Below are 9,607 nucleotides of genomic sequence, written 5' to 3' on the forward strand. Positions count from 1 at the left end.
CACCAAAGGGTGCACCGTCCCGAAAGCCATGTGTGTTGTTCGTATCAGCTGGCACTGGCGTTTGCAACGTCATCTCACAGTTCGAAGGAGATTCACGATGGATTCGCTGTTTTTACGCGCTCGCCAACTCATAAGCTTATCACCTTACCCAGGCCCGATACCGAGAACTGATCTTGCTACGACCACATGCGAGCACACACCAAACTTTAAATGAATAGCACAGCCACATTTGTTGTTCTCAGCATCCACGAGCCATCCATCTTGTGGCATATTGACACGATGTGCACGGCGGGTAGACCATTTTACACTGTCACGATACAGTCGAGACGTCTTGCTTTTTTCCGCCTTTTCTAAAACCAAACCTAGTACAAATGGATCTTCTTCGTTTTCAACCACGTTGTTTGCAAGGCGTCGAATTGTTTCCATCGCAGTGGTGTCAACATGCACCTCCAGAATATGCATCACCTGGACTTTTGTCTCATCATTCGTACGAGCTTCAAGCACAGCCTTTGCTTTCAGCATCCATTTTGCCGCCTTCTTGATCTCGCCGTTTGGTGTCGCGATGGATGTTGTCGGTGACGGCACGTCGGGCCCCACATCCTCAGCCAACCTAATCATACTTCGCAAAAGTGCGCACACCTCACTCGTTTTTCGATGAACATGCCTCTTTACAGTTGCATTGAATACCTCACATGGATTGTTTGTTGTAGCGTAACTTGAAGGGGAATGAAAAATCCGCCAACTCCAATATCTGCCTTCCGTCCACTGCTCTTCAAAATATGTTGCAAATGCACTTAGACATGGCTCAGACCTCCAACTCGAAATTACTCTATCCTTCACTGCGCAATACTCAGTGTAACTTGTCGCGTAATGCATATCCATTATACCTGTGAAATCAGCGACCCTTGGCCCAGTTTCGAGATGCCTTGTTCTTTTGTGAACGTTGTAAAGTACGTGGAAAAAGCACATCAAATATTTGCTGTCACTGAATGCAGCTACGGCCCGAAGCGCATTAAATTGAGCGTCTTCCGCGTCGCCTAAGATGGCATCAACCCGAAGGGTGGTCTGAAATAATTTTATACACTCTGGCGACGCTGTCAAAGGCCATTTCGTACTCTCTATGGGTTCGAGCACTGACGATCACAATTGCGGCAAGGTGATAAACCCTTGACCGATCCGTGAATCCACACGAGACAAACGGATAACCTAGGTCGCTCTGTTTAAAGGTCGCGTCAGTGTGAAACAAGCGAAAATGTTCGCTTCCGTGAAGCTGCTTTACTTTTGTCAGCAAATTGGCTGTTGTTACACCCAAAACAAACGGGTCTTCTTCACTGCCCTTCCCGATCCGTGGATATCCATCAACACCATCCACAGGCCCCAATAGAAATGCCTTGTCACAGTCGATGCCTTCAAAATAAGGATACTCTTTTGTCAGTTTCTTCACGGCTTCCCGTGTATTCCGAGATAAGTTTTTCTTTCGGAGTCTCTTCACACAGTCTGACACCTGCTGCCGCGACAGTAACCCCAGTGGAGGTGGTGCAACATCAGCTGTACGACGAAGGTTACTCCAAATATCGCGTGGTCGTATTCCGCATGAATCCATTCTAGTAATAAATTCTTTCACTTCATCTGTTATCGGTATACGATGTTATATAGCGCATTGTTCCTCCCCCCTAAAGTGTTTTTTGTCGTTACAGTTGACACGCCACGCGGGTCTAGATGTACATTCCCAGTACTTTCACTGCACACCACACTGCATACCTCCCTTCATATCTTCCTTGCTTGCGCATGTCGAGCTGATACACTCCAGTCGTCTTTCAATCATAGCGTGGTCGGCGTTGCATATCTTACAGTCCATCTCACGCTTTACGTATGCACCGGAGCAGCAGAAATCTGAAGCTCGCAGCTTGACAAAGTCTGCGCTCGTTGCATGTTCCGCCAATAGTGCCCAGGAATGACGTGGCATCCTTCGGTTTTGCGCTCGGTGCTAGTAGGATAAGCACAGGTGCCAATGAGGTGAATGCACGGCGTGCCGGGGGTCAACTGGAGTAAAAACAGTTTATGGCGAACAACTGTAGAGCTGGCTGTAACACGACTGCGCCCGCTCCAACCAATCAAGCAAAGTTGCACACTGCTGATGCTGGTTTACTCGACCGGTCGAGTTATTGTGCATGTGGTTGAGTTAACCTGCAAGAAGCTGATGCTGGTTTACTCGACCGGTCGAGTTACTGTGCAAGTGGTCGAGTTAACCTGCAAGAAGCTGATGCTGGTTTACTCGACCGGTCGAGTTACTGTGCAAGTGGTCGAGTTAACCTGCAAGCAGCTGATGCTGGTTTACTCGACCGGTCGAATTATTAATATTGTGACTTGGAATTGGCATTTGAAAAAAATGGGCACGTTTTTGATGCTATTAAAAGTACGGTACATCGAAGGTGAGTCCGGCTTTGATGTGTACACATCTTTTTGCCCCCAACGTGAAGAGATTGAAGCAGTTTTGATTTTTACTGGCACCCCATCTTCTTTTGTTTTCACCCCAAAAGGTGTTTGTTCGCACCCCGGTCTCCACGGCTTCAGACCGGCTAATGAGGTTGTATCGGCTTATGCACACCCGCCATTGCCTTTCTGTACACAGGATTCCCCCTGTCGGATATGTTGAATCGGATTTGTACAGAGTGAAGCAGTCGGCCCTAAGGCTTTCCGCGACAGAGAAAAAGCTTGTGGCCAACTCGATTCGATCTGTAAATTCAAGGCGAATGCAGACACAGGGTATGCCAGTTGTAGGATGGGTAGTAGACACTAGAAGTAAATCGTGCTCATGCGCTTATAACCGCAAGCACGCGATGTGCTGCCATGTTGTCGCTGCCTGTGTCCTAGGTGGCGTTGCTTGCCCGGGTGTGAGTATGCGCACTCGTCAGTTTGTACGGCCAGCTCATGCTCATCACGTGGACCAGCTCTCCTCATCATCATCCAGAGAGCCATCTGATTCAGACTCTGTGCATACAAGGCAACTTAGTGAGGCTGAATCTGCCATAGTGAATGCAGCAAATCATCTGCAGGCACCCCGGTGCTATCAACTGCAAGTTCCTCCTCCACTGACACGGTCATTCTGGAATATGACGCTGCCAACGAGGTTACGGGACATTTAGAGGCTCGAACAATGCCATCTCTTAGAGTCATGTGCGAGGCTTCTAGGCGGCCAGATCAAGCGGCCATCGGAGCCTGTACAGCAGACGGACAACTTCCAGCAATGCATAATGTTTCTGGCAGCGCCCGTGGTATCGACAATGCCAATGAAGAAGATGATATTCCATATCGTCGACGTTCGACTCGCCCGCAGAAACCGACAAAGCGTGCTGCTGAGTCGCGTTTGCAAAGCAGGAAGCGGAGTAGATGCTGATATGACTTGTTGGTGCTTAAAAATTAAAGCCCGATCAGCCTGGACGCCATGAAGAATCGTGTGCACTTACATGGTGGGAAGTTTAAACTGAGTTTAGGTATATACGACAGCTGTGGAGCATGCACAAGGACAATGGGATATGTTGCTGCTGTGTGTCCAAGGCGGTGCTCGGGAGACGCTTTGATTGCGTCGGGTGCGCGTGAGTGTGGTGCGCAAGAAGACGATGCAGGTCTTCAACGAGCGTCTGGACGAAGCGCGCAACTCTTTCTCACGTCGCGCGAAGCGCGGCTGTCTATTGACATGCTGTACGAGCAGGATGCGGTGATCCCGAACGCCGAGGGCTCCGAGAACAGCGTCGATATCCAGACTACGCTGCTCAGCGTCACCATTCAGACCCGCAACCTCGCTACGAACCACTTCGTCGCCCGCACGCGGCCAAGTTGCTGGCGTTCTTGTTGTGGGATATTGATGGGGCAGCTCGACTTGTGCTATTCCAATGCATCGGACAACGCGTCATCCATTCGCGATCAGCTCGTACTCCAGCCGCGCACAAACTTCGGTAGACATCGTGCTCTTCATCATTGTGGAGCTTCTGATCTACCCCAAGAGCGCCATGTATTTGCTGCGACAAGACGTTAGAGATGCTCTTTAACGATGCGTTGCTGTACTCGGAGCCGGACCACACCGCCATCTTCATGCAGATGAAATAGACCTTCCGCTTGGCACACAAGGACTGTAGCGGCAAGATCGACGCGGACGAAGTGGCTGACATGCTGGAGAACATCTTCGGTCAGACTAGCGCGGTCACGCAACGCAAGATCCACAAACACGTCGAGGAATTCATACGTGTGGTGGACAAGGATACCAGCAGGTTGGTGTCGTTCAAAGACTTCGTGGAGGCGCTGAAGAACGACCCACAGCTCGCGATGGTGGTGTACACGCGACATAAACCCATGACCTCGACTCTGGCAGCCAGACGGGAGCATGTGCTGGCAGCGTTCAATGAGAACGGGGGCGACTCGGAAGATGTGAGCGAGAGCGACGAGCCGAAGGTTGTCAACGTGGGCTCTGGCGACAAGATCCAGCCCAAACTTCCACGCAGGAACCGAAGGTCAGCAAATTTCGAGCTGCGATACCGTCACGTGAGAGTTATCGCAGCCCCTACCAAGCTTCGTCCGTTGAGAAGGGCAAGATAGTCTGGTCGGCTGCGTCATCGGCTCCTGCTATGTGTCGCGATCACGACGTTCTGAATGTGGAGGAATTCACCAGTAGCGACATCGCGGCGCAGATGAAGACTGCGGACGTGGAATGGCTGCTGGAAGAACATCGCTACGAGAAGGTATCGATGGAGGAGCTCTCACTACGAACATCGGAGCGGTGATCAGAGCCTGGTCCAGGCTGTCGAAGAGCGCCGGTTTGCGACGCTCGAAGACGCCGTGGCCAATGAACTGCAGGATCCAGGCTGTGGCGTGGATGGCCAAGGCCACGTGCAGACTGTGTACGTCCATGGCCTTGGCACCCTCGACAACGAAGTAGTTGGCAAGTACGAAACAGACGGATATGATGGCGACTTCCAATATGCCAGTACAACACAGCGATAAATGCTCATTCACGATAGTGACTCGTAAAGATCGAAACAACGAATTACGTATACATGTAAGAGTACATAGGCATCGACTGGGCTAACTGACGCGCATAATCCATCCGCCTCGCCATGAGAAACTCTGGTTCCACCACATCTGCCATCTCCTCGTATCGTTCAATCATCTCCTCTGCACGAGCATCAACCGGCTGGGGCAAGAAGTCATCAACCTTAATTGTCTTGAAAGATCCAGGCATGAATGACGGAGGAGGTGGGGCAGACTCCGTTCGTCTCAGTACAGCTGCCTCGATAAATCTGAACGCGTTCTTTGGATACTTCAACGTAACTTGGGTCAGAACGTGCTTGTCGCTGAACCAAGAGAAATGCCAGCGGTCGTTTAAATCCGTCAACGAACTCAGCGGATAGCAATTGAGAGGCACCTTCATGCTGCAGCTCACAAGTTGACCAATTGCTTGAGGAACATGGCCCGGTTGGACTTTCTTCTTGAGCTCGATCACCCAGCTGACCCCAGCCAGCTTAATCAGTGGGTTCTTCGCTGTTCGATTGATGAGCAATACATCAGCTGTGCCTTTGATAGCAAACCGAAGCCTTGGGTCCACGATGTTAAGAACTGATTTATCGCCCGCAATGTCATCCAATAAGAAGTCTCCTCGATCGATCAGCGTCTTCAAATGTTGCTTCAGGTACGCCGTGTACCCAGCCCTTTGACTCCACGATTTTTGGAATCCACGAATAACCGGCGATGGAAGTATCGACTGGCTCCTTGACATCAGGGATATTTTCGGTCAGGCGCATCTTCTTGACAATTTGCTCTTCCATCGCAGTATTCAGATCGGAGAACGAATACGCAGGCGCCTTCTCATCTCGTTCCCTGAGAGCCTTATTCATTGACATCTCCACTTGCTCTACTGTCAGTGGCGTTGTCACTGCAGACAGATCGTTTGAGATAGTACCATCTTGCTCCGGAACCACCACCAGCACGTGAATTTCATCGGTGGATGGCGATAGCATCCCCGCGAACACTTTCTTGAGGCCGGACTCTCCCTGCAGCTCATTTTCTTCTTGCGTTAGAGATTTGACGAGAGCAGTCTTCTCTCCCTTCTTCAGCTTCTCCACATCTTCAGTGAGGCTCGACAGCCATGCGTTGCCCCCCGCCTTCGCCAGCAAGAGCTGCAGCTCGTCGGCAGGAAACTGGAACATCTTCTTCGCCTTGATCGCTTCCTTCAAGTCATCCACGGTTTTGCCTTCGTCTACTTCCACGGAGAACGCGCTACCCGCCACACCAACAATACAACAGAATAGCTTCACCATCTCTACACGAGCCCATGGATTCTGGAATGAGGAAGAAGGGGGGGAGAGAGAAGTTCCTAAAAATATTGCACCCGTACCTAAGCGGGAAAAGAAGGTGATGTCACAGAAGAGGGATAATTTTGCAACGCTCCAGAGTCCCGTGATAATCCACCGATTTCGTTTACCCTGTCATAACAGCTTCGAATCGTATGAGTACTCATTTAAAAAGCGGTTTTTAAAAGAAGCTTCCTTTTCACAAATAATATTATGCACGTAGTCACCAAAGATGAAGGCAACATTCCTGGCTAAATTGTTTGATGATTCTGTATTGTAACCATATTTATTCAAGCCTGCTAGTCGTGATTGGTCCTCTGCTGTCGAAACCCGATAGGACATAATTCAGGCTTACTACAACACTAGCAGTATGGTCAGATTTTCCTTTCCTGCTGCTTTTTCCTACCTTTTCGCATGGCTACACTCCGCCTTTTAAATACATTTTCGTCCCAGCTTACAGACCGCGCCTATCTTTCTAACTCGGCCTAACTATGCCAAAATTACAAAAAAAACACCACACAAATAACTCACGCCCTGATTGGGCGATATTTGCGAACCTGCGACACTAACTGGACGATCAGACCTTCCCTCGCCCTCGCGATTGGACGTGAGGTACACATTTCTCCCGATCACAAAATGCACGATTGGATGCAAACTGCGTTGACGATTGATTATTTACATTTAGCTACTCTAACCTTTCGTATATACAGTAAATGGGGCACAACAACCCCCTCATTTTGTAAGGGCCTGTTCGCGTTGTGCCTGGAGATGGAGATGATTGTGGTGTCCTACGATCTCCACCTCCAGTTGTGTCGCTACGTATCCTTCTCCAGGTGCACTTTAAACCAATCAGGTGCCGATACCATGTGTGGACACGGCACTCACAACCTAGAATCGAGAAGTCACATCCTCATCTTCACGCTCTCCTGCAGAACAAAGAATGATGCAGTTAAGGTCTGAAGACGCCACTCAACCAGAGGACGACGCAGCTATCATACCGGTACACACTCGTACCAGCAGTGGTCAGAGCGCACCACGCCGCAGGAATCAAGGCAGGAACGAGACAAAGCACCCATTTGCGTGGACAGTAAATGCGGCTGAGGTGCTGCTGAGATTGAGATTCGATAGCCTGAAGGGGTTGTTTGATGGCACTAAGAACTCGAAGCAGTTGAGTGCTGCGTGGGATTACCTAGCTGCAGAGACTCACCGTATTGGTGGCCTCGAGGTTGATGCTACCCAGTGCAAGTCAAAGGTACTGTGTATGAGTCTAGCGCTACATTATACGTACAGCAGTTATAAGCAGTACAGCCGCTTGTCCTACTGCAGCACACACAGCTAGCAAAACGTTTTAAATGTCCTCCTCCATAACAAATTGTGAGCCTCTCGTCTCTACCTCCGTCTCCTGTCTCCACCTCCAATAGGTGGAGAAGGATATCACCTCTAATCTCCAGTTGTGCAGTTGTAACAAATGGTTTTTGGCCAATCAATTGTTAGACGTATTTAGTGAGATGGGACCATCTCCATCTCCAGGCACAACGCGAACACACCCTAAGAGCTCTGTTTTTTTTTCTCACACACCTTTCAAAGTATAGACGATATGTGAATATATAGCTGTAAGCTGAGTATATTTATAGGTAGGCTAAGCTTGAGGTAAATATACAAACTATTAGTCACCTATAGAAAAGCAATGTCATCCGCCAATGGTTGGCCTCGGACAACCTTGGTACTTTGTACCAAACATCCCGAAGTATGACGTGTCACACTTCATGTAACTAGGGGTACACTTAGGGCTACGTACTTCGTTACCACTTAGGCTCGGTTTACCGACCAATCAGAATGAAGAAGTGTACGTCAAAAAAATTTATTCATTCTCAAAGTCGAAAAACATCGACTTGGCTGCGCGAGCGCGGCTGAGGCTCACTTCACAGTTAAAGCCTCGAGCAGCAGTCTGTGCGCTCCTCTTCTTGATCTTCACTTCGACGGTTTGTCATGACTCGTGGCACTGCGAAGAGCGGTGCGAAGACACGCTCCTAAGGCTGCTGCCGGAAAGGCGCAAGTCAAGAGCACTAAGCCTCACTGCAAAGGCTCGGCACTTCAGAAGGCTACTCAGGTAGCCTCCGAGGCGATCGGTTCATCGGGTGACACGGCTGTGGGCAAGCGAGCAAGCAAGCGCCGCAGCCCGTCGCCCTTGGCCTTCCCAGACAATCGTCCGAACCCTCGGTTCGCTGAGCGTCAGTTCGACTATGGCAGTGAGGACGAAGCCGTGTCCGAGAGCACGCACGATGCTCCTGCAATCTCTGCGGGAGGGCACAGCCCAGTGCCCAGCGAGCACAAAGACGACAGCGTGTAGTCGCTCGCTAGTGATCAAGGTGATCACAGTCCCAGGACGCTTGTACACTCTGAGAGTCCGGGCGTCAAGGCTAAGGGCACTCCCAAAGCTGGTGGCGATGAGGAGGGTAAGCCTGGCAACCGTCTCTCGCTTGACGAGGAACTTGCTCGTGCTAAGGCCGCGAAAGCCGAAGGCGCCAAGCCCTCTAAGAAGCGTATGGCTTCGAAGTCTCCACTCCGCGAGGAGAAGGAGACTCGGTACCCTCATCGATGCCTCTTCGACTTTTCGGGTGGAGAAGACGAGAAGGAGGAGAAATAGGACGAGGAGGAGGGTGCTATTTCGGAGCCCCGGAGGTTCACTAATGACCTCGACCAGAAGCAGGAGGACTTCCAAGCTGCCCAGCTTTCGCGTGGCGGCTCGGTGGTGGCACCCGTCAGCCAGGGAGATGCTATCAACTCAAGAGGGTATTGGCCTCCCAAGGAGAGCTCTGGGGCTGACCTCTTCCTGGAGCTTCTCGTCGCTCCTCGTGGCCTTGTGGGCGGCCACACCTCTAGGGGCATTTACGAACGTACTCTTGCCCAGAAGGAACAGTTGTTTGTTGACAACTTGGAGGCGGCTCGGTGCGTGCTTCTCGCGCCACACTGCATCCCTTATAAGGCCTTCACTGCGTGTCGTAAGAAGCCCAAGAATTGGGGTGGTCTCTATCCTCTTTGGGGGTACATCTGGGTTCTGCCCGGGAAATGCCCCACCTGGCGTTCTCGTGAGGACATGTACTGGGCTTGGGTGGAGTCTCTCAAGTACTCACCCACGGAGTTACGGGAACTCCATGAAGATCAACTGCTGTCCCGCATCCTGGACCAGCGTGATCTTCGTGCTCAATTTTCCAGCAAGCGCATGCTGCCAAGGGGCATCCTGAAGCGTGCGGCTTCTAGCG

The 9,607-nt window shown here is 50.8% G+C and overlaps 1 protein-coding gene and 1 pseudogene across 1 annotated transcript; one reads left to right on the forward strand and one right to left on the reverse strand.

Annotated features, from left to right (window-relative positions):
• Positions 1-2,389: 2,389 nt before the first annotated feature.
• PITG_12097 (uncharacterized protein) lies at positions 2,390-4,998 on the forward strand (the record flags this gene model as incomplete). Its single annotated transcript, XM_002900678.1, has 6 exons — positions 2,390-2,432; positions 3,057-3,386; positions 3,615-4,012; positions 4,108-4,508; positions 4,556-4,736; positions 4,783-4,998. The coding sequence occupies 6 exons, from the start codon at positions 2,390-2,392 to the stop codon at positions 4,996-4,998; spliced, it is 1,569 nt and encodes a 522-aa protein (XP_002900724.1).
• Positions 4,999-5,053: 55 nt separating this feature from the next.
• Positions 5,054-6,311, reverse strand: PITG_12098 (annotated as a pseudogene; the record flags this gene model as incomplete).
• Between the last annotated feature and the right edge of the window lie 3,296 nt (positions 6,312-9,607).

This window comes from Phytophthora infestans, genomic scaffold, assembly GCF_000142945.1.
Source record: "Phytophthora infestans T30-4 supercont1.24 genomic scaffold, whole genome shotgun sequence".
Lineage (NCBI taxonomy): Eukaryota > Oomycota > Peronosporomycetes > Peronosporales > Peronosporaceae > Phytophthora > Phytophthora infestans.